Below are 26,124 nucleotides of genomic sequence, written 5' to 3'. Positions count from 1 at the left end.
CTTGTAGGGAAAAAATGCCCCAAACTTCTGATTAGTTTACATTAGTGCATCTAACTACAAGACTGACCAGCAAAACACCATCTTCAGTTACCCACTCTTTTATTGCTCAAAGTCAAGCAAACTATCTGCCCTTAAATCATAGTCATTATAATCATGTATGTCAGCAGTTGGCTATGTTGTATACATTCAAATCCACCAGATACAGTGAGCTACATGGGAAATTTTATTACACACACAGTACATGTTGGTTAGATACTTTCCAGCCTAGACTCACTTTTAGTGTATACCTAGCCAGAAATCACCTTTACAAAAATATCACTTTCTGTCACTAGTATGGCATAGATTTTCCCTTCATCTTTACATTTGACACCAAACATGTTCTTTCTACAAGAGAAAAGGCACTGCCATCTAAACAATCACAGTCAACATAGAAGTCAGAATATCAATTGTCTGATCACAATTGTGCCAAAAATATTAAACGTCCAGAAAGATAGCCAGTACAGCAACCTCAACAACAAAGCAATCATGTTTCACAAAAAGCGTAATTTTAAAGGAAACTCATCATCCTTGCTATTGTATCAAAACAACTTACAGACCCTGGTACACAGAAAGTAACAACACAATGAACAAACTGTTACTTTAAAAAAAGAATGGAATGTAACAGTGGAGTGCAATAAGTGACAAAAAACATTCTCTGTCCCCAACTGTATGTCAGTTCCCAACTTTATGTCAGCTTTAGCTGATGTCAAAAGTTTCTTTCCACTATTCCATGTTAGGAAAACTGTTCACAACGTGCTCTGTATAAAATTATACACTAAAATACAATGCTTAGAAATGTCTACATTTTAGACAGTATGATTAAGACTCATTGATTCATATCACCACTGACAGGTAAAACTTTTGATTCCTTTGGCAAATACAAGGTAAAGCATCCTACTTAAATTACGAACTTGATTCTCTGTTGGTAAAAGTGAACACTTATCTAGTTTTCTTAATGCAACAGCAGCACTGCTGACTGATGATTATGTAGTGTCAGCATTAGGGCTGCTTGTCCTATACATTGTGTTACAAAGTTTTTATATGAAGCTATACAGGAAATGTCAAAGTCGATACAAGCTTATTGTTCAAAGCAACTATACATGTGCACCTCAGTTCATCCAATCAGCCCTTAGAATGTATCTCTGCTGGAGAATTCACTCAGTGCCTGGATGGGTGAAAAGTGCCTCTTCTGTGACCCCTTGCGGACCTTAGCGGACAGCTCCTCTGGTTTCTCACGCCTCACGAGTGGCTTCTTCTCAGGTGCCTTCATCTTCCACAGAACCACCGGGGACTGGACAGGAGGAACAACAATGTTTTGTTGAAGCTTACATCCCCAAGTGTAAGGCCATGTGGCACTAAAAACAAGGTTCTGTATGACACCTACAATATGCTACTGAAAAGTTTAGTTGTTCAACCTAACAAAAAAGTTTATAACAGTTTCAACAATCTTCAAGGCAACAACCTTCCAACCTATCAATCTTTAGTTTAATAGTTATAAATGCAGACTACAAGCCAGTACTCACATTGACATTGTGGTTCTTCATGGCCTTCTTGTACTTAGTGGAGGCGACGTAGCAGGACTTGACTGTCAACACCACAGCATTCATCAGGTTCTTAGACGCTGTGATCAGGGAGGTGGCACTGTCCAACTACAGAGAGGAAAGTAAAACATATTTAATGAGAGGAAATCCTTGTGAGTCAAGATATGTCAGTACCGTCTCAAGGGTTGAACAAAATGTCCACACACTCCAAAAAGGCCAGACAGTAGAGACAATATCTTGTTTATAAAGAATTAATGTATTTGAGAATCAACTTATTTCCATCAAGAGGGGAAGTCAGCTACCGGGGCACAGCTTTGAAGATGTAAAAGATTCTATCCATAGTGGAACACACTGTAGATAGGTATCAGTTTTGCTGCCCATGGGAGAGGTTTATCAAGGCTACTGAAGGAAGGTGAACATATTTATCTCTGGTCTATCATGTGGTCTGACAGCACTGAACTGACTAATTTGGGTGGGAAAGTTTTGTGTGCATCCAGTTCTATAGCTAGTGAACTCCAGTTTAAGGATAAGATGGCAACCATGGCAGTTAAGCACAACAAACAAACAAACAAACGAAAACAAAACACATCAACATGACATCCACAACAAAGTCCAGGTTTGTCATGTACAATGGTAACACAATGGCAAGAGCTTAAAATTAAGTTGAAAGCATCCGGGATTGAATCACCAGAAAATTACAGAGATAATTACATGTATTTGCAGCCATTGGTTTCTAAATCTGTCATATCCTTATTTTTACTTTTTAATGCCTGCACTCATTTGAGGTACCTGTTGTTGCAGGACTTTTGCTCTGCATGCCACATACTGCATGCCCATTCAGTGAAAATCAACCTCAAGTGGGTGAAGATATCTCAAATCAAAAGGAGTGGGTGGAGTAGAAGAGTAAAAGTGCAAACTCTGATGATTTGCTAAAATGAAGTCACTTTTGTCTGAAGACCTGAGCTCGGTGAAGGTTAGTCTAGCAGTCTAATCGTCAGGTTTCTGATCTAAGGGTCGTCGCAGGGTTGGTCAAGACTTCAGTCAAAAGTGATTCCACCTTAAGAAATCAGGCAGACTTTCCAGACGTCTCAACTTAGTATAACTTACCATAGATGCCCAGTGTGGCTATCGAATATGAAAATGAAAGAAGAGTGGGATTACTGGGCATATCTCACAAAGTGCAATACAGGTGGACATCTCCTCATACACAGTCGTGACATGTAAACAATAACTTCAGCATGTATGGCAACAAGTATGGAGAGAGATAACTGCACTATACAGGCAACAGCAGTGACAGCTCGTCAATGGATAGCTGGTACACAACATGGTGAAAACGGGCAAGTTGTGGAGAAATAACGCAGTAATAGAGATTTAACAAGTATGGCAATAAATGGCTATATACAGACTATTAACGTCGTGACAGAGAGGAAATGTTAAGATGCAGTTTACGTCATTATATCCATGCTATTGACTTTAGAAGATTTTACACCCAGTTAATAACAATAAGAAGCGATGGTGGTTCACAGATGATAACCAGCATGTTGCTGTTAGAGTAAAACTCACCCCCGACACGATGAGCTCTCCGCTGATGTTCTGCACCTCAGCCTTCACCTTACTGGCGATGTTGAGCTGGTGACAGAACAGAGCGATTCTCTGCAGGTACGCCAACAGGTCGTCCTTCGTCTGGGACTCTGGGCACTACGGGGCAGAAATGGACAGGTTATTCACACTCCAGCTGGGTAAAACTGGTTACTGTACCATGTTCAATACTGAGGGAGAAGATCAAATCAGCCTCGCACACCAAGTGGACTCAACTACTGACCTGGTCAGCAATGGCTCTGGCCAACTTGTCCATCTTGGTGCCAGCCTCAGCGATCCTCTTGGCTGCATTGATGACATCCATAGTGGACTTCAGTGGGCCATGGCCTCTGTGGTTGTACAGGTAGGAACAAAACTTGTTGGTCAAGTAGTTTCCTAATATAATTTGTATTTCAAATGAATAGCTGTAGAAGCTTGAGAAACAATGTAATCAATAGTTAACTAACAAGCTAGTAAGCTAAACACTACTGACCTGGTAAAGTCTGTCATCTCCATCATGATCATACACATCTGTTTAGCCAGGACGATGATGTCATTGCCACTGTCGTCCCACTTGGCGATTTCCTCGTCCAGCTTGCTCTTCTCGGCACGGAAAACCTCCAGCTGATGTGCGATCTTCTTCTTCTCTTCTTCGGGGAGCTCTCTCATCAGGGCCTGTCAACCAAACACGTAATCAATCAGTCCATTTAAAACTTGAGACATGCAGTAAGGAAAGGTAAGGTAATGGGGTGATACAGCTCAATACATGCCAATTACTTACTTTGTCTGAAGCATTTTAGGTGTCTGAAGCATTTTAGGACATTCCTCGTAAAATTGAGCTACATGTATGTAAGATGAAAACATAAGTCTGAACAGACCACCCCTAAGATTAATAAAGAAATAAATGAATACACAAGTCTAGGACAAGTGACATGACAGCCTACCCTGGCACTCTTCCCACCAAACTCCCCAGCCTGGGATCCCTCCAGCTCTCTGTCATCAGTCATGCGACTTGCTGAAATCATCAAAAAGGGAACATACAACTTGTTAATGAATCAAAATGAACATTGACTACACAGACAGCAAGGTATTATATCCTAAAAGACAGTTGTTCACTGATTTACCTGCCACTTAAATCAAATGCAAGTGTGATGCACTGTCACACCTAGAAAATCCAGCATTTCATCTTTTTTATTACACAAACCACAAAATCCTAGTGAAAATGTAGTATTACACATTCTATCTATTCTTATTTGTACAAGATCCTGCATACTTACATCTGCTGTGGGTCTCATATGTCTCATCTTCATATTCTGTGTCTGTCTCCAGTTCCTCTGGGCTCTGAAAGGGGGACCAAGTTTGTGGTTAGACAGAAGAAGCTCAATGCATGAAAGACAGGCCATTAACAAGTCGGTCTTTCATGATGCAGGCAAAGTGAGAATACTATATGTAAGTAGCTTGTCTACAGACTCTACTGACAAAATTACCGGTATATGCTTTTTTAAGTACATTTAAAAAGTTTTGGCAAGCAAATGAATTCTATCTAAAAAATATGGCAACAAATCCTTCAATAAGACAATATTTAGTAAGGGTTGACTTTCCAACCTCTTTGTTATGGCTTGGAGTACTTCATCAAATCATACAATATACATCATGAAAGCAGTTGTTTATTCCGATACTCAAGCAAGCAGTTGGAATTATTAAGTCATCACTCATAACCATAACTCCCTTTCTCCTCAGACTTAAGACTGACAAATGTGGCACACAAGACATCGGACTGAATCTTACCAACAAGGGCGGGCGGAGAGGATTTATATACTCTCCTGCTAACTGCACAGAGGAGACACCAGAACAGGAAGAAGAGTAGAGAAGTGACAACAAACAGGGGCCATGAACAAGTCTTGTAAACCAGACTAAAAACATGGAAACTAAAAACGTTTCAACAGCCAGGCTCACTTTACATGGGCGACATGCTGAACCTCATGCTGAACTGTGCTTTCAGTCATGACTCATGGACTGCACATATAGAGTGGAGAGAAAAGAACCAGACAGAACAAACAGAAGAAAGGCTACAGTATAACACACAGAAGCCATGATGCAAGACTAAATGCCAGTGTTGTCTGCCAAAGGTTACATGCCACAAGTGAGAAAAATATTGTACACTTTGCCATGCAGCTCAAGTTTCCATCTTTGAATAAATTTTCTTCTTTTTAATTAACAAAAGTGTGCCTAAAAGCTACAGTTTTGCATGTGGCATTCTATTTTCATTCTCCTTTCCAGTTAAATCATGCACTGGAACTAACTACCTAGGCACACCAACTGATCACTCATTGCGACAAAATACAAATTTAGTATCAGCTCCGAACAAACATACCCTGATCATCAGGACTGCACGCCTGACGTCACGGACACCCTCGTACACGTTGCGAGAAGAGTCGATCAGCTCGTTCTCATCAGTTTCCTTCGGCGGGTCCTGGCTCAGGGCATCAACCACGATTTCAACACACTCCGTAAAAGCTGGCATCACTGTGGAGAAAGAATGAGTGGTGTTTATGGAATAAAACTTTTTATTAAAAAATCTTAATGTGCAGAAAAAATGGACAAAGATTCCAGACAAGCTATGTTTTTTCGAAATTTGACAAGTCAACAGACATTTGGACAAGACTATGTCTACATGTTTTGATAGCTTCCAACTATACTACATGGCTACAGAACTCCAGATCATACAAACCTTGGTCACCCAGCAGCACCACAGCCTCCCTGACTCTCTCTGTGTAGATCCCAGGCTCGTAGTTGTCCATCTCTGCGTTCACCACGTTACAGACCCGGGAGACGCGCCCCCTGATGGCCCCCGCTGTGCGGTCAAACGTGTCGGCATCATTCTCCTGGCGAGCCAGCAGGCACTTGTTCACATCCTCCAGGATGTGTTGTTCTGCGAGTACATGATTTAACATGGGATTAGGCATTACAATATAGATAATACAAACCTGGCATACATTGTTGGAAATGGTGGGCTATGTAGTTAAGAAAAAGCCTTCAAGAATGAGTTATAATCTTTCACATTTTGAAAACTTCAACTGATCCACCAAAGTGTCCAGCAAACACACTTATAGATTCAGGTGACGTGAACTTTGCCACAGAACATACCGGAAACAGCCAGGAAGTCATCGATGGACGTTATGTCATCCACAGCCTCCGTCAGTAGGCGCACCTGGGTCTCCCACTGGTCACGGAACACGTCCATGTTCTCCTGCGCGACCTTGCTGCGAGGGCGGGCTGCCAGGGTCAGGGCAGCGTTGATGACTTGGGGACAGAGGTTCTCGATCTGATTGGCTGCCAGGCGGACAAGCTTCACCCCCTCCTCATTGTTGGACATGGAACAGGCCAGGTTGGCCACCTGTGAGGATCAAGATGTACTGTTAGGCAGGACAGCTGGCAGGTCTCATTTCTACACACATTTTATGATATTTTTGACACAAATGCTAAGTGGAAAAGTGAAAGAGAATGAAAAGGTTGACAGGGCCCAACATATACAAATATTGGTAAGATGGTTACGTAGTATGTGATATACTTTTTACCTGATTGTATTGATCTAATAAACCATTTATTCATTCAACATATCCAGGCTTACCTCAACCAGCTTGTTGGCGTGCTCACGGAACACCTGGGCATATTCCTTAACCTCCTTCTCGTTCCCGCGCTTTGCAGCCTCGATCAACACCAGCAGGGGAACGTTGGTCTCCAGGAAGGAGTCCGACACGTGGTCCACCACAGCCTTGCGCAGCTGGAAATCAGAAGTTGACAAAAAATCAGATTTCCAACAAGCTATCTAACACACAAAAATACACAGACAAGGGACTCGCGTGGGATGTAAAAATGTCTCTCTTGAAAAGATTTTCCAAGTCACTAGATAAAAAGATTCCAAGTTATACCTGTCTGCGGAGATCCCTGGTCTTCTTGTGCATCCTGTCCACAGCCTCATCCAGCTCCTTGGTCTTCCGCCCACCAGCCTGTGCAACAACACAACTTATATCTTATCATATGTTACACAACATACACATAAGGAAAAACAATACTACATCAACCAAACATGTCTTCCCTTCTACAGATGCAAAGGCTGCTTTTTGTCCTAGCATAAACAGTTGAGCGGGACCATGTTTGGATGGGCTCAGTGGACAGCATCGAACAAAAAACAGTGGAAGTAAATGACGGCCGACTTCAGTGCAAGCACTGAATTGCAGTGATGATGATAAATCTTGGCAAATACGGGGAATGTCAATCAGAAATCAAGCTCATTCCTGACTTTTACAAGAGCAATGACCATCAATGCAAATCTTGGCAAATACAGGCAAGCCACAGTACAGCTCCTACAACTTACACAGTTCATGTACTCAGTCAGCAGGTCCTGCAGGGCCTGCCTCACAGCGTTACACTCGGCCACGATGCGCTCCCGCCTGTCATCACGTGTGCAGGACGAGTCTGCCATGAGGGCTGCGCCACTGATGATGCTCTCCAGGCGCTCCTCCAGGGACGGGCGCGTACGCACCTCATTGTAGCTGGCAGGGTCCATCACGATCTTTTGCTGCAGAGAGATTCACACAAGGTTTCAACACTTAGATTCATTGCTCGCAACAAAACAAATCTGACTGTAACATGCATACCAAACTTTACTTATTTCACACTGCATACTGAAATTATCATTTCACCTATCACTTACTGAAAGGTCAAAAGTTACAAATGCGCAACACAAACTGCATAATACCAGTTCAGCATTTCTGTTAAACCATCACAACAACATTGTTGCCTTTTAAAACATTGATGCTCTCATTGTTTACTTAAATGTTGATGTTAACTTTTTTCTTCGTGATATATGTTAGTGATGGCCATTTGCATACCTGTAACAGAACAGCAGCAATGTTTGAAAAATAATCTAGCCTCAATGTGATTAGTACAGTGAATACAGTAGCACTAAGTTACATACATGCATGTGGTGTCAAGTGTACAAAAAAGGAAGTTTGGGATTAGGCAACAAGAAGTGGGAGGGACACGGGCATGCACTGCTAGGAGAGAGGTACACAGACTGTACAGTTCTGTGAGCTGGGACTTGTACTTACATCGAAATCATCCATAGCACGAGAGAGAAGGTCCCGCCTACGTCGACCCTCCAGATGATAAAAGGAAAATAAAGCCATAGCACCAAACCATAAAAGTAGAAGCAAAGAATGAAGCAGACTTTCCCTCCATATGAACACTTTGTCAAGACCACTTTTTGTGTTCTTTCTATATGAAAGTACATTTATTATGACGACATTAGCTTTTACACAATCATTATGTGAACATTTCTTTGCAACGGTGGCCAATGAAGGCTATCAAAAGTTGCAACTATCTATGGTCCAGCCAAACTGCTCTACTGAGAGAAAGTGCTGAGAGGCACCACTGGAATACTGAGTACAGAGAAATAAACAAATCACAGGGATCATAAATGTGGTAACAATAGCAGGAGAGGGGGCAAGGAAATGTAAGTGACCTCAGGAAAATACCAACCACCAAAATGTGAAAGAAACAGCACGTACGGATATACAAGGGTGTTATGTTGACTGGGGAACACATTATCCGTTTGGTGTTTAGTTAGTGTTTCCCCCACCCTGATGACAGTACACTTTACAGCAAACTGTGATGCTTAGGTGTACTACACGTACACATTTCTGGTTGCATAACAAAATGGGGCAATATAATTTGGCTTGAAAAGCTGAAACAAAAACAAGTAATTGTCTGGTGACATGACATGATGTAAAAAGCGCGTCCCCCTAGTTTGGAGGACCCTTGTACATTATGACTTACATCGAACTCGTCCAGTGCTGCGGCCAGCTCACCAGCCCCCTCGTAAGGGTGAGGATCCGCGGGTCCAGAAGCCTGCGCAGTGTTGGACAGAGAGTTGACAGCATCGCAGACTTGTTTGTACACGTAGTCCCGGTTGGCCTTGGCCGCAGCGACATCAGGGTGGCGCAGGAAGGCCTTGGAGGCCGTGTACAGCATCATGCTGTTCTTCTTCAGTGTGTTACGGGCAGCAGCCATCTCATCACGCCGGGCAGGGTCGATCAAGTCCTGAGCAGGAAGAAAAAATATTTCTAAATAATCATGATCGTGTGGTGAAAATGAACTTGACTCTTGTAGTGCTGTGTACAATGGGGAACATACTTATCTGTGTTTATATTTAGGAGTTCTAATTTTTCAACCTCTTATTATTTTTCCAAACATTGATGAAAGGAGCTTTTCTATTCATAACAATGTGTATTGCACAATCAGTCGCAATGTAAGCTTCTGACTCTCAGTTTACATACATGTACACAAAGTGAAATTACAGATCATTGTCCAGTAAATATCATGCAGAACTAGTTCTTACGTTCTGTCTCTTCATGGCGATGTCGTTGAGCCCCACCACATCTTTGCCGTACTGGCGGAAGGCGTTGTTCAGCGCCTGTTGGTCCTGTGCCTGACGCACCCTCTCAAGGGACTCCTCAACCTAAAGGACCAAAGAAAACAACAATATGAGATTTAAATCAACATTTGTATAAGACAACCACAAAAATGTTCACTAGTCCCACTAAAAAGCATAAATAGAAACTGATTGATTATCTAAACCATACAAATTGTGGGTTCAAACTCACAATGCGGAGGTGCTTCAGTAACATGTGCACGTCAGCCATGTCAGCGATGATGAGCAGTCTGGTGACGGCAGACAGAAGGGCGCGGGCCGCACGCACCATGGCACCCCGCTTCATGGAGGAGCACGGGTCGTCCGCAAACTCCTGGGAGGCAGCGTACATGGTGTCACCTGTAGGATGGAAGTCAAAGTGGTATGTTAAGGGACCGGTTGTGCTGAGTGGGCTACAATCTTGTGTTGCCTTCCAAAAAGAAAAGCATGATGGGTTAACAGATATCAAGGTAGCTGAACCAATATAGGCTTTTTTAGTTGGCGTTTGCTCCTATTCAATTTCTAATGATCAACTTGGCTTTGGGGATTGAATAGTAAAACATGGTAGGAGAGAGGATAGAAACTAGCAGGCTCATCTCCTAGTAATGGCCAAGTTTCCTGACATTAAGTTTACAAAGTCTGGGTTGGATCACTTGGATGTTGAACAGTTCTCCCACATTCCTGAACTTAATTTTGGCAACATGATTACAACACAAGAGATACAGTACCCTATAGTATAAGGTAAGACACTCCTTCAAGTAAACTTGTGACATCAAATTCACTTTTGTCATACTTTCATCCCAGGGCAATGGCTCCAAGTGCAAAGATAATATTTGTCACTAGCATGTGATATCCTGGCCACAATAGATGGTATACCACATTGTGGTTTCTATGGTTACAGCACAAATCAGCTGGATTAACTTGCACTTTAGTGTGCTGTTTTAAACATGTGTCTCACAGATGTGAGTCAAACTGTCTCACATCCAGCTCAAGTCCACAGAGGAGGAATTCTGTCAACATCACGCTGCTATGTCTGCTGACTGTTTGGCATTTCTATATTTGCTTTACAGGCAAGTGGTCTCCTTGGCTCACATGTAACACAGAGAATTCAACACTTTGCAACATTATGCAGACATTCTCCTATTATTTCCACTATCATCATCATTATTGTTTCTTATGGCATCAATTTATTCAACAGTTGGCTGGTTCTTCAATAGAGTACTCTATACATATCTAACCACAAAAAAACACATTTCGAACCTGTCTTCTTGCAGTCATCGATGGCTGCCATCATGTCATCCTGGATATCTGGATAGTCCTTTGCGATTATCTCCCCCTTGTCAATGAAGGTCTCTGTGGCCTTTTTGACTAAGGCACTCAGCACATGGGCCTTCTTGGAACGACCCTTCTTCTTACCAGAGTTCCCTTTGGTGTTCACAAGTGTTGTGACCTAAAAAAATTGGAAATATACATGTACTTAAATACAGACCTGTTTAAACTTCTGTTTTCAATTTACATTTGAATCTTTATCGAAGGTTAGACATTATCTGGACTTGAAGCTTGCAGACTGCAGACTAACCTGTGTGACCAGTGGCTCCAGTGTCTTCTCTACAGAGTGTGTCTTGATCTCCAGATTCTTGGGGTCCCATTTCAGGGTACCGCCTGGTGAAGCCATCTTGTGCTGTTGTGTTTGTGTTTACTGTCCCACTGAAAGATATTATAACATAACTAGTTTAATTAAGTACAAGGTAAGTAGAAAGAACATGAGGTTTAACACTAACAGCCTATACTATAGGGCAATTGAACAATGTACAAACTACTAGTATTTGTCTAAGGCCATGTTGATTTGATTATATGGATGACATCCTCTGGGAACTCCAAAATTGATGCGAGCGAGCGAATAAAAAAAAAGTTTGGCCAAAAAAAAAAAGTTGCCTTCAATATGAAATCTAAGTGGTCAGGAAGGTTGAACATAGGACTAAAAACACATAGTATGGTATAACAACAGTCTGAGGTGTAGGGACCAGTACATTGTACAGGTGCAAAACATTTTTTTTGTTCTTGGACCGATCCAATAAAAACAGACCTGAAAAAAAATCAGTGGTTTTGCCAATTATAAAATTGTACCAAGTTTCTACAGTCAAAGGTATAGAGACAGCATTTATTACATGGAGATGGGATTTTAAAATGGGAGTCCACCAAACAGACTCCTTTGTAGCAAAATTGACCAATTACCATTGTTTTGAGTATTGCCAATTCTCAAGTTTCCACATACAATCAGGTCCAGGTTCAGGTCCGGACCTGGAAATGATCCTTTGGACCTGAACAGGACCTATACCTGAATTTTCTGTACTGGTACCTACCCCTACCGACAATATATTTTTTTTTAATTCTGTCCTTTCACATCTTATTCTTTGACTTTAGATTTATTTTGGCATTCTATGGCATTAGTTATATGTTTTCTGATACTTTTTCTTCAATCTACAGCATATATATGCTCATTTTACAGCTGCTTTGCACAATTTACTGTGTGGTTAAAAACTTCTTTTTTTTTTTGGAAACGGCCGAAAATTGGTGCGAGCGCGGATGTCATCCATATAATCAAATCATCATGGCCTAACCATGTAACCTGACACAGGAAAGGCTGCTGTCCTTCAGCTTGTTGTCTCGACTCAAGCCAAGGCTGACAGAGGCAGTAAATGACCCTTTAAGTCAGACAACAACGTGTCACTGTCACTCACTAGCACAGGATGTAGCAAACCTGCCAAAATTATCATCAGCATGATGCCAAGTTGTTTCAATACAGCTGCTGGCACATCTTTGTTGCTAGGACGAATGACAAGTAAATTCTTTAACTTAAAGTTTAAGAACTGCATGTTATGATGTATGACTCAACCAATCTTATTCTTATTCAACTTCCACTCAAGGTAACCTGTCTTACTCTGCCCTTTGCATCTTTCATAGCATGCAGTGGTCCAAACAAGTTCTCTTTGTTCAGGCTGTTGGTTGCGGCAACTTGCCTTAAATTTTATAAATAATAAATTGTAATACACATGTATTTACATAGCTCTGGTGTTAATATGGTTGCAAATATATGAACCCAAACAGCCCACAGTATACAATAAAAAAAATCACCTGATAGAAAACTGACAGCCTGTTTGATTCGGGCTCTAATTTGAATCAACAAACTTGTTTGCACTGCATTCTGCCACTTGAAGCCACGGGGTTGAAGCAGCATGTTTTTGGAAGTGCCAACTTTCCCACACTACTTGGGTAAACATCATAAATATCTATCAAATACACAGACAACTTAAGATTATCTAGAAAGCGTGGAACAAAAACGATTGTTACAATTTTCTGTTGAATATTTGTATCCCACACCCTGAGAATATACTGAGTCACTAGAAGATGTGAAAACAACGTTACAACAATGACTAGTAGGGAGAGTATTACAGATCTGTCTAGGCAGCTAGAAAAAAAAAAAACTTTTGAAGGGCGATAATTTCAACCATTCAGTCTGTGCATAATTTCAAAGTCCAGTAGTGGAACGTCCATAGGGAATGTTAAGGGGTTATCCAGGAAGAGAAAACGTCAAACTGGAGATCAACAAGTGATCTACACACGAAAAGAATAGGGGTAAACCGGAAGTTATTTTGCCCTGATTCAAATCTCCGAGCCGCCATGATGACTGTCAGACATCACTGGAAAATAAAGAGGCAAGCGAGACACCCAAAACTCCAGATCCTACCACCCTATACTCCTAAACTCGGCCCCAGTTCTACCTGGGAGAAAAGAAATCAGCACGTAGCAGCAACAGATGTTCTGGATCCTCCTGATGTTGAGGAATACTGGAAAAATGTGAGATCTGAGAGACGCGCGTAGGGAGGGCGAGTCGTGATCCAGACTTGGGACGTTTCAGTTCCCCATATCGTTCAGCCAAAGCTCGCCCCTAAAATCTACAAAACGCCACGGATTTAATAAGGAAACATTATCAAAAAATATGATGAGAACCTTACCTTGCAGAATAACAATTGTATCTCTCAGTTGCAGACGGAATATAACCCACTTAGGAAAACTAGGCGTCCGACGCAAAACAACTGTTATTTGACGCCACCCTCACCACTTTGTGTGGGCCACTCTAGGCTGTTCCCCTGAGTATTTCACCTCCCTGTAGGAACAGGTACTTCCTGTTGACTTTAGATTATAAATTTTACTGGAGAATAGTATAGAAGCCAACAGGACTTTTCCTGTTATCCTGTATACTCAATTTAATGACAGAGTTATGAAATTCAGCCAATGCTTCAGATTTTCAGCGATGCTTCCTTCTGATCGCCTTATCGTTCCGGGGGGAGTAAAACAGAGATCGGCACATTCCTAAGATATTCACACTGCCCTGTGATCACGTGACCAATGATGTCACGGTCTGGGAACGAGAGCGCGTCCGTTAGACCTCGGGCTTGTTGACACACCTGAGGAATTTAAATGCCGCCCTGTTACCAAATATGGCCATGCCGGAGGTGAGACAAAGCAACGGACATGAAAAGTGACGTACTGGAGTAGCTCATACGTTCTATTTTTACAACAGTGGGAAGAAAGTGGGTGCAAACTCTCAAATGATCTTTTGTCCTGTTTTTTTTCTTGAAAAGAAAGTGTCTGTTTGTTCCTTTACGTTACCCAAGGAGCTTTTATCAGTAACGGTTAACTGATAAAAGCTCCTTGCGTTAACCAAGAAACTTTCATGGTTTTCCATCATGGTCCAGCCCATAATATATTGCCTTCTCCGTCTTCTTTTAGTTTATCCTTGTTTCCATACTTCGCTCATACTTCGGCGCTCATTATGTCTATTATAAAGGGCGCAAATTATTCCCTGATAAGAACAGATATCTGATGTCGGAACCTGTTCAGCTCGGAGTGGGGGCGCGGATGAAAAGGAGTCCTTTTCTGATCTTTTCTATCTCCTTTTTAATTACTTGTCATTGCTCCTAATTGGCCTATAGCGCGTTACTCAGTAACATGGATATCAAGTTTAGTAGCGTTAACGTTAACCTTATAATCCTTTTAAAACCCTGCGAGGATGCGAGGGACCATGCAAAACGGTGTAGAATTCCTGAGCAAGAAAATTATCCAACGTTATTTATAATAAATGGATGTTTAAAATAGTATGACCCGTTAACCCATATTCTTCCAAATGCAATGTTAACGTTATATGTTTTCTTCAATTCAAAATGTCCCTGAAATTTCATTTCCCTTTCTTCTGTGGAGAAGAAGACATTGGACTAAATCCTTGATTGGACATTGATTGAGAGTTCCTAGCCGGCCTCTACCAGGCTCCACCGGTCGCTGAATAAATAGCAGAAAATGGCCCAACAGAAAACATGACAGAGGAGTTTAGATGGCCCGAGAGTACAGTTTGCGACCTAAGGTTTAGAGAGGTCCAACTTCCACTGATATCGGATCATATCGTTTCTCATATGGTCTCACAGCGCCACCCAGCGCCTCAAATACACAATGCAAGCAAGACGTTGCATTGTGTATTTCAAACGCAGGGTGGCGCTGTGAGACCACATTCGAACCACAGTGAGAGTCGCCAGCAATGGCGCAGTGACGCTCTCGGGTGCTGCGGGTTTAGAAATAATCCTTCAGCAATCCAGCTTCTCGTGAGCCATCCGTCCCTGACTAATATATAAAATTACCCAAAGCTATTCACGAAGATTTAGCAAAGGGTTACAGTCATGTTTGAAATCGACGAAGGTAAGATTTTGTATCCTGAATCCAGGTAGCGTTTGAAGATGTCTGGAACCCCAAAATGCACTCTTTGTTCCCGCCGAACCATTAAATAACGTGGCCAGTTTTTAGGTTGACGTTGTGTTATAAGTATATACTAGCAGTTATTAATGGGGAGGAGTACTAGTTTACATTGATTAGATCAAAAGAACGTTTCTCGCTTTGCTTGTTACTTTTTCACTTGAAACTTTTTTGAGCGTCACTGAAGGAGGGTGGGAGGGGGGCAAGCAAATCTCATCAGCACCATGTGTTACTCAGCACCAAAAGGCCATGTCTAGCGAAATAGATAGACAGAAAATGAGGATAGCAACAACATTATAACATCTCTTGATAAAAAATTATTCTAAAAACATTCTATTGCCACCAAGATTATCCTCTTTCGAAATTTTTGTGTGCATCTGTGTACTGAGTTGTATAGTTCCCTACATATTGATATAACGTTAGGTTTTTAGCACTTTTTGAATGAATTGTTTGAAAATTTCTTGATAATGTTGTGAGAAATCACTTTATCAGGATACCCTCCTACTTACCTATCATGTTGTTGTTGTTGTCTCTATTATCCGCTTGTTTCGTCGGAAGATGGTTGCTAATACTTACTTAGACTTATGGGCTCCCGTGTCGTCCGACACATGAGGCAGTCAGGTTGGCCCAGCAAGCTCTAATAGCTAAGCAGTAAAAGAAAATAAAACACCCAGAGTCTCCATCTCCCTTGCAGAGTACACCTACCAGGAGGAGGATGAGACTGATGAGATCACGCCCGACCTGTGGCAGGAGGCGTGCTGGATCGTCATCAGCTCGTACTTTGACGAGAAGGGTCTGGTACGCCAGCAGCTGGACTCCTTCGATGAGTTCATCCAGATGTCCGTGCAGCGGATCGTGGAGGATTCGCCACAGATCGACCTGCAGGCCGAGGCACAACATCTCACCATGGAGGCGGAAGTTCCTGTGAGTTCTGATGGTTAATATACAGCCTTACAGGAATACTACAGTGGACAGTTGGAAAACAACAACTAGTTGTAAATTAGAGCTTTTCTATAATTTTTGCACTGATGATAATCTTCAGGTAAGACGTAAGGACTTATATCCTTAAACCATTAAGCATACTACAGCTTCCTGCAAATATAGTTGACTTTAGATGCAGGGTTAAATTTTTTGGTATAGTGGAGGGGCTGACAAAAATAACCCGCACCAATGCTCTGCAGTCTGCACTCTCATGAAAATGGGTTCATTTTCAAATGACCGAGGGTGTCAAATACTGCAAGTATAATAATATATTATAGTGATTCCTTTGTATGCTGTGAAGTGACAAATGACTATTGTTTTGATCAAGCTAATTCACAAGTTTTTGCAGACAATGCCGACTGGAAAAGTGATGCTACTTGGCAAAAAAATCTGTGGATTTTCATTAATTTCAGCGAAACTAACCAAGAAGATAGGGTAGAAGCACAATTAATTTCAAAAGTAGTATAGTGGAGCTGGGCTAGGAGTATAGTGGAGGGCCTCCGTTATTCCATCCTCTGGGGAGGACTCTGAGATGTTTTGAACTTTGTGGCACTAGTATGATAAAGATGGGTTCACTCATTGAGATGTGTTCTGTTGTTTTCAGCCTCGCTACCTGCTGAACTTCGAACAGATCTACCTGTCCAAACCCACTCACTGGGAGAAGGACGGAGCTCCCAGTCCCATGATGCCCAACGAAGCTCGACTTCGAAACTTGACGTAAGGATGAATCTCTTAGTCTTACATTCATTATTTTGGATGGTCCAACACTTGAAGTTTTGTTCTGTAGCATCATAAAAGTTAGTTATTGTTATGTTTCAAGTTTAGTGGTGAAATCTCAATAAAGCAGATTGCAGATTGCAAAACAGTAATTGCAAAATGTTAATGTTGATGCTTCTCTTGGATATCCAGTTGCTTGGGTAACTCTTGTTTGGTATTACATGAAGAAGACGTTAACACAGCTTGTGGTAGAACATAGACTAACGTTTTGAAAATTGCCTTTTCTCAGGTATTCAGCACCCCTGTATGTTGACATCACAAAAACTATCGTCAAAGATGGCGAAGAGCGAATTGAGACTCAACATCAGAAAACTTTCATTGGGAAGATTCCCATCATGTTGCGCTCCACCTACTGTCTCCTTAGCGGACTGACAGACAGAGACTTGACAGAGTTGAACGAATGTCCCTTAGATCCTGGAGGCTACTTCATCATCAATGGCTCAGAGAAAGTTCTGATTGCTCAAGAGAAGATGGCAACAAACTCAGTATATGTGTTTGCAAAGAAGGACTCCAAGTACGCCTTTACGGGCGAGATCAGATCGTGTTTGGAGCACTCGTCACGACCGACAAGCACGCTGTGGGTCCACATGCTGGCCAGAGGAGGCACAGTAAGTTTGGTGGAAACTAGTATAGGACAGAAAACTGAGACTGCTCTTTTCTCATGCAAATTGCTGTTCATTTTGTTCAAACTATAAGTCGAAATGTAGGTATGTTTTGTCGTGCAATGATGTCTTATCTAGTCACCAAATCTGACACTTCAGATGGAGACACTCTGGTCTACTGAGCATGGCTTTTCACATTGTTATCTCTTCATGTCGTTTGTGAAACAATATATGTTAGCTCTGTACATTTAGATTAAAGGTTGAAGTTGAAAATATGAAACATGTGAAAGATCTAGCAGCAGTTCAACTTTGTGATATCTTCATTTTTTTGGCAGGGTCAGAGAAAGAGTGCCATTGGTCAGCGCATCGTGGCGGTTCTGCCGTACATCCGTCAGGAGATTCCCATCATCATCGTTTTCCGTGCCTTGGGCTTCGTGTCAGACAGGGACATTCTGGAACACATCATCTACGACTTTGACGACCCAGAAATGATGGAAATGGTGAGAAAAAGCAAGAGTCAAGCTCAAGACAGTTTTCATATTGTATATGGCTTGTTTTACAAGGCCTCTGCCATTCCATCAGTCAGCTACATTGTAACTATCTGTTGGCATGGTTGGAATGTTGGTTTGTTTTCTCATGCTATGATGTCTTGTCTAGTCACCAAATCTGACACATCAGATGGAGACACTCTGGTCTACTGAGCATACTTATATAATGGAGAATGGGTTTGGGAAACTAAACACCGAAAGTTGAAGTTGTAGCTATGTGTATCCATGCCTAACTTAAAACAAATACTTTCTTCTCTGGCTCTAGTTGAAACCCTCCCTGGATGAAGCCTTTGTCATCCAAGAGCAGAACGTGGCCCTGAACTTCATCGGTGCGAGAGGTGCCAAACCTGGTGTGACTAAGGACAAGAGAATCAAGTATGCGAGAGAAATCCTACAGAAGGAGATGCTGCCTCATGTAGGCATCAGTGACTATTGTGAGACCAAGAAGGCTTATTTCTTAGGGTAAGGCTTTCATAGTATTTCTTATTGTTATTTAGTTATATGAAAGTAGGCTTCGTATTTGGACATGAAGTCTACATGCTCTGTGTATACAAACATATTTTTTTTATATACTGTCATAATGTAGACTACAGTAGAGCCTTGGCTAACTTTAATTAGTTGTAGATTCTGTAGTTCTAGTAGCAGAATTTCTTCCCCTTCCTTCTTTTTTTCCATATTATAATTATTATTAAGCAAGTCTGACGCCCCCCCTGCCTCTCCCTCCCAGGTACATTGTACACAGACTGCTGTTGGCGGCACTGGGTCGGAGAGAGCTGGACGACCGTGATCACTACGGTAACAAGCGTCTGGACCTGGCAGGTCCGCTGCTGGCTTACCTGTTCCGCGGCCTGTTTAAGAACCTGACCAAGGAGGTCAGAATATACGCCCAGAAGTTCATCGACAGGGGGAAGGTAATGTGAACTGTGTTGTTTGATAGTACTTTTAGATTTATAGCTTAAAGAAAAATTGACTTTACATATCTTCGTGCAACTGTTCATACTCCAGCAGTAATTCTTGATACAGGCATGCATATTCCATTTGTTACTTAATCCTGTCAAAACAGTACAGCAGTATAGTGAATAAGGAAGTTGTAGATCAGTAGTAGGTAAATAATCCAGGTACGGCAAAAGTTGATGCCAGGAAAGGTAGACAACCATTGCAGTATTGGACAAACCCAGAAGTGTTAATAGTTCTGTTCCCTTTTGCAGGACTTCAATCTGGAGCTTGCTATCAAGACACGAATCATCACAGATGGGTTGAAGTATTCCCTGGCCACAGGAAACTGGGGTGATCAGAAGAAGGCTCACCAGGCGAGGGCTGGGGTGTCTCAGGTTAGTGGCCTGTCAGCAGCATCACTTGGTGTTCCTGCCATTGTTGTAAAAGTCACAACCTGCACAGTCCTCGATGATGAAATGTTTTCTCACGACTTCTGTGATGAAAATAGAACTCTCTCTTCCTGAGAGGACGGTTGTCACGCCTGATTATCTTTTTTTGTGGACACTCATCATGTTCATAATTGTACAAAGGAAAATGACAACCAAATGGCCATCTTTTAGATTAGCCTGTTACTTTAAAGCATCTCAGTTCAATCCCTATTTTAGCCATTACACAACTTTTCAAGTAAAAGTAAAGAAAAGGGGGGAAAAAGGCATTGAAACTGGAGAATTGAAAGCTTTTTGACCCAAAGTAAATCTAAGATGAAAATTTCTGTTGACCTAAGTACATGTGTGTTGGTTCTCCTCAGGTGTTGAACAGACTGACGTTTGCCTCCACCCTGTCCCATCTGCGGCGTCTGAACTCCCCCATTGGTCGTGACGGCAAGCTGGCCAAACCCAGACAGCTGCACAACTCACTCTGGGGCATGATCTGTCCTGCAGAGACCCCTGAGGTAAGCAGCTGGTACTGCAGTTTCCACTTAGAACTTTATTGCAAGTGTTCATCACGTGTCCCGTGCATATAGACTGTTGAGGTTCATGATAACATGTTTACTGGTCCTGGTCCTGGTGCATGGATTCATGATAACATGTGTTGTGTGTTCTGTGTCCCAGGGTCAGGCTGTAGGTCTGGTGAAGAACCTGGCACTGATGGCCTACATCTCCATGGTTCATGATAACGTGTGTTGTGTGTTGTGTGTTCTGTGCCCCAGGGCCAGGCTGTAGGGCTGGTGAAGAACCTGGCACTGATGGCCTACATCTCCATGGTTCATGATAACATGTGTTGTGTGTTCTGTGCCCTAGGGTCAGGCTGTAGGGCTGGTGAAGAACCTGGCCCTGATGGCCTACATCTCCGTGGGTTCCCAGCCCTCCCCCATCCTGGAGTTCCTGGAGGAGTGGAGTATGGAGAACCTGGAGGAAGTCGCTCCCTCCGCCATCGCTAACGCCACCAAGATCTTTGTGAACGGCTGCTGGGTGGGGGTGCATCGGGACCCCGAACAGCTCATGAACACACTGAAGAAACTCAGGAGACAGGTCAGTACCTGGGAGTCACACCTTTTTAAGTTACATAAAATGAAAAGTCGATTTGAATTGTAATGACAAAACAGTTGGCTGTATTCAGATTTCAGAATGTACTTGCAACCTGTTTGTGTAAGTACACATTGTATTCAAGGTGGTCTTGGTTTGGAAGAGCTTATATGCTAGAGGTTTGCTGGATGGACCTGTCATTTGACTAACATTGGAAGAGGTGTTTTGTCCTGATTGTGTTGATAGATTCTTCCAAAATGCTGGCTTTTGACCAAAAAAAGAAGAAAAGTATATTCTGCAGTTTTCCCACTCTCAATTAGTTCTAATACCTTTTAGATGGACATCATCGTGTCTGAGGTTTCCATGGTGAGAGACATCCGGGAGCGCGAGATCAGGATCTTCACGGACGCAGGGCGGATCTGTCGGCCGCTGCTGATCGTAGAGAAACAGAAGCTCCTCCTGAAGAAGCATCATGTGGACATGCTGAAGGAGAGGGAGTACAACAACTACAGGTGAACAAACCTACTGTACTTCTGACATGACATGCTGTGTAAGTAACTTGTGATGAAGAATAAACATGGCTTCATGGTTTGTAGCATTTTTTAGACTTTAGATTTGTTTCAACTGAAGTGTTGGAAGCACTCATAATGGAATGTTTTGTAAGTGAAACATTCATGTTGAAAGGCTTCCTAGAGGAAAACTGGAAGATCTCTGAGAGAGTTTCTGTAGAACAGAGGCTTTTTTCGTTCCCCTTCCAACAGTTAAAACAGTACACAGCCGGGTATAAAGATTCAATTGTATTTCTGGCCCCCTAGCAATGTCCTTTAAAACTGCACCTGCCTTGCTGTTCCCCAGTTGGCAGGACCTGGTTGCCGGGGGTGTGGTGGAGTACATCGACACCCTGGAGGAGGAGACGGTGATGCTGGCCATGACCCCAGATGACCTGCAGGACAAGGGCGTGGCCTACTGTTCCACCTACACCCACTGTGAGATCCACCCGTCCATGATCCTGGGAGTGTGTGCCTCCATCATCCCCTTCCCTGATCACAACCAGGTAGGTCTCATGAGGCACTTACCTGAATTTTCTGGGGTTGATAGTTGTTGCATTGTATCTGTGCCAGAATATGTTGATAGTTTTCATCGATAAGTAGTTGGTAAAGGATAACATTGGCTTGTTGTAACAAATGTATTGAGCGTGGTTTGTTGATAATGTTTGCTTTTTGGTTCCCCAGTCTCCCCGTAATACGTACCAGTCTGCTATGGGTAAGCAGGCCATGGGAGTCTACATCACCAACTTCCATGTGCGTATGGACACGCTGGCCCACGTGCTCTACTACCCACAGAAACCACTCGTCACCACGCGCTCCATGGAGTACCTACGCTTCCGAGAACTTCCCGCCGGAATCAACGCCATTGTCGCCATCGCGTCTTACACGGGGTACAACCAGGAGGACTCTGTGATCATGAACGCGTCAGCCATCGACCGGGGACTGTTCCGCAGCGTGTTCTACCGATCCTACAAGGAGTCTGAATCCAAGAAAGGTCTGGACCAGGAGGAGATCTTTGAGAAGCCGACAAGGGATGAGGTTACAGGTAGGTTTGCTGGTTTTATCAAGTGCATATTGAGAAATGTCATCTTTTTGTAAGCCAGGAAACTGAATGTTGAGAAGCAGATGATGAAATTTGATAGGCAGACTCTGACCAAAGGGTGACTGAAGATCAGTTTGTTGATGCTTCTCTTGGAATCTAGATGCTTTCTGTGTATCATTTCACATTGTTGATAAATTTGAATGTTTTCATATGTGTAGTCCCCACTTCACATATTTCTTATGTGTAGAAAATACTACTGTAACAGTTGTAGCCTGGAATACTTGATGTGTACAATGTTTGAGACCCTGTTCCCTGCTCTATAGGCATGAGGAATGCCATCTATGACAAGCTGGATGACGACGGTATCATCGCACCCGGGGTGAGGGTGTCAGGAGAGGATGTCATCATCGGCAAGACTGTCACCCTGCCAGAGAATGAAGATGAGGTAAGGAGAGTCTTCCTCTAATCCTTAATTTGTGTATTGTAGAAGTTCCTTTCACTTTTTGTACGTTAATGGATAAAATAGAGATCTTTAAAAAGTGCACAAGAAATGAAGTGAGGCAGGAAAGTTGTTACAATAATTCTAGCTAAAATGCTCTTGGTAGGTTGAAGTTCGAGAAGCAAATGATGAAATCTTGATATGGCAGACTCTGAGAGAACAGTGATTGCAACATATTATTGATGCTTCTTTTGGAGTTAGAAACTTCACCAATGTCATAACAAGATTTAATGTGCATAAATGTATGAATGAAGTGATTTGACTATTTGTCCCCAGCTTGAGAGCACAACCAAGCGGTTCACCAAGCGAGACTCCAGCACCTTCCTACGCAGCAGCGAGACAGGCATTGTGGATCAGGTAGCTGAGCTCACCTTTGTATTAGTGAACTATCTGTAATACCTCTGTATGTGCTGGGTTTCTTTGAGTAAACAGTGATTTTGTTTTTGAATAAAACATCACATGCATCATTTGAATAAAAAGTCTTTTGTACTAGAAAATAGAGTTGTAACTGGGTTTCCTCTAGTATACTCAGGTAGACTTCAACTCAGCCTAAAGCATTACACCATGAACAAGCTTTGTTTTAAGTTTGTAGCATGTCTTGAATTCAGAACTGACGTCCCCAGCTTTGTTCCTCCCCAGGTCATGGTGTCCATTAACCAGGAGGGTTACAAGTTCTGTAAGGTCAGAGTTCGCTCCGTCCGCATCCCACAGATTGGGGACAAGTTTGCCAGTCGGCACGGTCAGAAGGGAACATGTGGAATCACATACAGGCAGGAGGTGGGCAGAAACGTCAGCTTTCAGAGAGACTTTCAGAGAGACAGTCCCTTTTGTAGTTTCCATTCAAAGTGTAGCTTCCTTTCTAACTGCAGATGACAAGTATGCTACTTCTATGACAGAAGTAGTACTGCTACCTCTGACCACTGTCTTGTTGTTGGATTTTGTGTAGTTTGTTCTGGGAACTGATGTTGGAAGTGGGGGGGCAAGACTCCTATGGCTTACATGTATCTCCCCAAACCATGTCCACAGGACATGCCATTCACAGCAGAAGGCATCAGCCCTGACATCATCATCAACCCCCACGCTGTACCGTCTCGTATGACCATCGGCCATTTGATCGAGTGTCTGCAGGGGAAGGTGTCGGCCAACAAGGGCGAGATCGGCGACGCCACGCCCTTCAACGATGCCGTCAACGTGCAGAAGATCTCTAACCTGCTCCACGAGTATGGCTATCACCTGAGAGGAAATGAGGTGGGTACGGGTTGATAAGATTGCTGTCCTTCAGGTGCCTCTTAGTTTAAGTGTAAGTTGGTCTGAGAACTAGTAATTTTTGTTTGGCCTCTTTGAGGAGGACCAGATAAATGTTCACCTGTACATTTCAAGGCTGAAAATTCCCTCATGTTACTGTCCCCAGGTGGTGTACAATGGGTTCACAGGCAGGAAGCTCAGCACTCAGCTTTTCATCGGCCCCACCTACTACCAGCGCCTGAAGCATATGGTGGACGACAAGATCCACTCTCGTGCCCGGGGTCCTGTGCAGAACCTGAACAGACAGCCCATGGAGGGCAGGTCAAGGTGAGGCTGTCATGTCTAAACTCTGTGTACCTGCCTGTCTTCTGCACTTGTATGTTATGTTGATGTTTTTAGTTCTGACAGGTATGAGGTTGAGAAGCAAGTGATGAAATCTTGATAAGGCAGACTCTGAGAAAAGAGTGATTGCAAAATATTTATGTTGATGCTTCTCTGGCAGTTATACTGCTTTTCCATAACATTACCATATGGATAAACTGAAGTGTTTCCATATCAATGTAGTCCCTATGTATTGTAGAATGGGCTAACTTGTATTTGTGTCCACCACCAGGGATGGAGGTCTCCGTTTTGGAGAGATGGAGCGTGACTGTCAGATCGCCCATGGTGCAGCCCAGTTCCTGCGGGAGCGGCTGTTCGAGGTGTCGGACCCGTATCAGGTGCACGTGTGCAACCTGTGTGGCCTGATCGCCATTGCTAACCTGAGGAACCAAACCTTCGAGTGCAGGGGCTGCAAGAACAAAACTCAGGTATAGTACTGTTCATGTATGGCTTCAGCTCTGATCTGTGTACATTAGGTTATTGATATAACAGTTGTAACTTGTAATGCATTTAGGTTGGCACTCCCAAAGTGACACTTTTTTTAAAAAGATGAAGCTAGATAGTGTTTACTCAAGCTAATTTCATCCCCGGGGCATTGTTTTTCTTGTCCCCGTGCAGATCTCAAAAATCCGGATCCCCTACGCCTGCAAGCTGCTGTTCCAGGAGCTGATGGCCATGAGCATTGCACCACGGATGATGACCCAGTGAGAGACCCAAAATTTACTTCCCGGGAAGTTGCTCTTGTCAAAAATTGAAAAATGTATAAAAAGTTGTATTTTTTTGTAATGGATTCCCAAGGGTATGCAAGATAGACTTTCTTTCTTCGTTAAGGCGCACTTGACAGATTTGTACATCAATACAAAGCTATGTGACAAGTACCTGCTTTTCTTAAATCATGGAAAATGGGACAGAAAAAATTGAACAACAGAAATATGTTCCATGAAACAAGGCTTGAAGTGTGCTCAACCATACATGGCAAGTGTTAAACACACAGTCTACGTTTTGTAGTATGTGAGTGATAATTAATGCGAGTATACATACCGGTAGGACAAGTCGTATTTCACTACAGTATCAGAACTTGAAATTAACTGAAAGCCACCAAGGTTTTTGTCATATATATTTTAATGAACATACTTTGTTGTCTAGTGACAAGACCATCCTCATGTACAGCTTTTGATGGTGTAGTTACTTGCTTGACTTCTAAGTCGTGTATATGTACATAAAATATGTAAGTTTCAAAAGGTATGAATAAAGAGATGGAAAAAGTTATGATGTTGGTAATGACTATTACTTAATAAGTAAATGTTGAAGAAGTTAAAGGATTGTTTGACAATGTTGAGCATCAAACAAGGCAGCAGGGATGGCTGAAGAGTGATATATATTAGAGGGTAACAAAAAGCGAGGAAAAGGGAAGTAACTTGGTCAGAATCCCGGGTCTCCTGGTTCCCCCTTGCGAGACAGTGTAATGCACACAGAAATGCCCTTGTTCTGACAGGAAGAATTGAAAGTCAAGTTGGAACTTAACAGTATTACATTCAAAGACGGTAGGTAAGCTAATAGTTATACTATATATTAGTATTTTGGCCCCTTGATCTATACTG

General features: G+C 42.5%; 2 protein-coding genes across 7 annotated transcripts; one reads left to right on the top strand and one right to left on the bottom strand.

Annotated features, from left to right (window-relative positions):
* Positions 1 to 82: 82 nt before the first annotated feature.
* Positions 83 to 13,918, bottom strand: LOC118412799 (catenin alpha-2-like). Of its 6 annotated transcripts, XM_035815822.1 has the most exons (22): positions 13,650 to 13,908; positions 11,213 to 11,340; positions 10,894 to 11,083; positions 9,827 to 9,993; positions 9,562 to 9,681; positions 9,000 to 9,263; positions 8,273 to 8,320; positions 7,537 to 7,740; positions 7,091 to 7,168; positions 6,790 to 6,942; positions 6,306 to 6,555; positions 5,890 to 6,090; positions 5,533 to 5,684; positions 4,947 to 4,988; positions 4,436 to 4,499; positions 4,103 to 4,173; positions 3,652 to 3,833; positions 3,403 to 3,508; positions 3,144 to 3,278; positions 2,688 to 2,705; positions 1,563 to 1,688; positions 83 to 1,330 (listed from the first exon to the last, which is right to left on the bottom strand). In XM_035815822.1, exons 2-22 carry the CDS (start codon positions 11,306 to 11,308, stop codon positions 1,169 to 1,171), a joined length of 2,829 nt encoding a protein of 942 aa, XP_035671715.1. In that variant the 5' UTR covers positions 11,309 to 11,340; positions 13,650 to 13,908; the 3' UTR covers positions 83 to 1,168. The 6 variants fall into 6 exon arrangements, with proteins under 6 accessions (XP_035671715.1, XP_035671716.1, XP_035671718.1 ...); XM_035815823.1 differs by lacking the exon at positions 2,688 to 2,705 and having other exon boundaries at positions 13,650 to 13,918; XM_035815825.1 differs by lacking the exon at positions 8,273 to 8,320 and having other exon boundaries at positions 13,650 to 13,897.
* Positions 13,919 to 15,176: 1,258 nt separating this feature from the next.
* On the top strand, positions 15,177 to 25,792 carry LOC118413374 (DNA-directed RNA polymerase II subunit RPB2). The gene is made up of 20 exons (XM_035816727.1): positions 15,177 to 15,384; positions 16,133 to 16,362; positions 17,024 to 17,136; positions 17,426 to 17,804; positions 18,134 to 18,298; positions 18,612 to 18,808; positions 19,074 to 19,257; positions 19,555 to 19,677; positions 20,091 to 20,234; positions 20,584 to 20,814; positions 21,145 to 21,320; positions 21,664 to 21,862; positions 22,041 to 22,401; positions 22,722 to 22,843; positions 23,174 to 23,254; positions 23,537 to 23,674; positions 23,924 to 24,145; positions 24,309 to 24,469; positions 24,756 to 24,951; positions 25,142 to 25,792. Exons 1-20 carry the CDS (start codon positions 15,366 to 15,368, stop codon positions 25,229 to 25,231), a joined length of 3,531 nt encoding a protein of 1,176 aa, XP_035672620.1. The 5' UTR covers positions 15,177 to 15,365; the 3' UTR covers positions 25,232 to 25,792.
* The last annotated feature ends 332 nt before the right edge of the window (positions 25,793 to 26,124 follow it).

The sequence above is a fragment of the Branchiostoma floridae genome, chromosome 4 (assembly GCF_000003815.2).
Source record: "Branchiostoma floridae strain S238N-H82 chromosome 4, Bfl_VNyyK, whole genome shotgun sequence".
Classification (NCBI taxonomy): domain Eukaryota; kingdom Metazoa; phylum Chordata; class Leptocardii; order Amphioxiformes; family Branchiostomatidae; genus Branchiostoma; species Branchiostoma floridae.
This window is presented reverse-complemented; position numbering and strand designations above follow the sequence as displayed.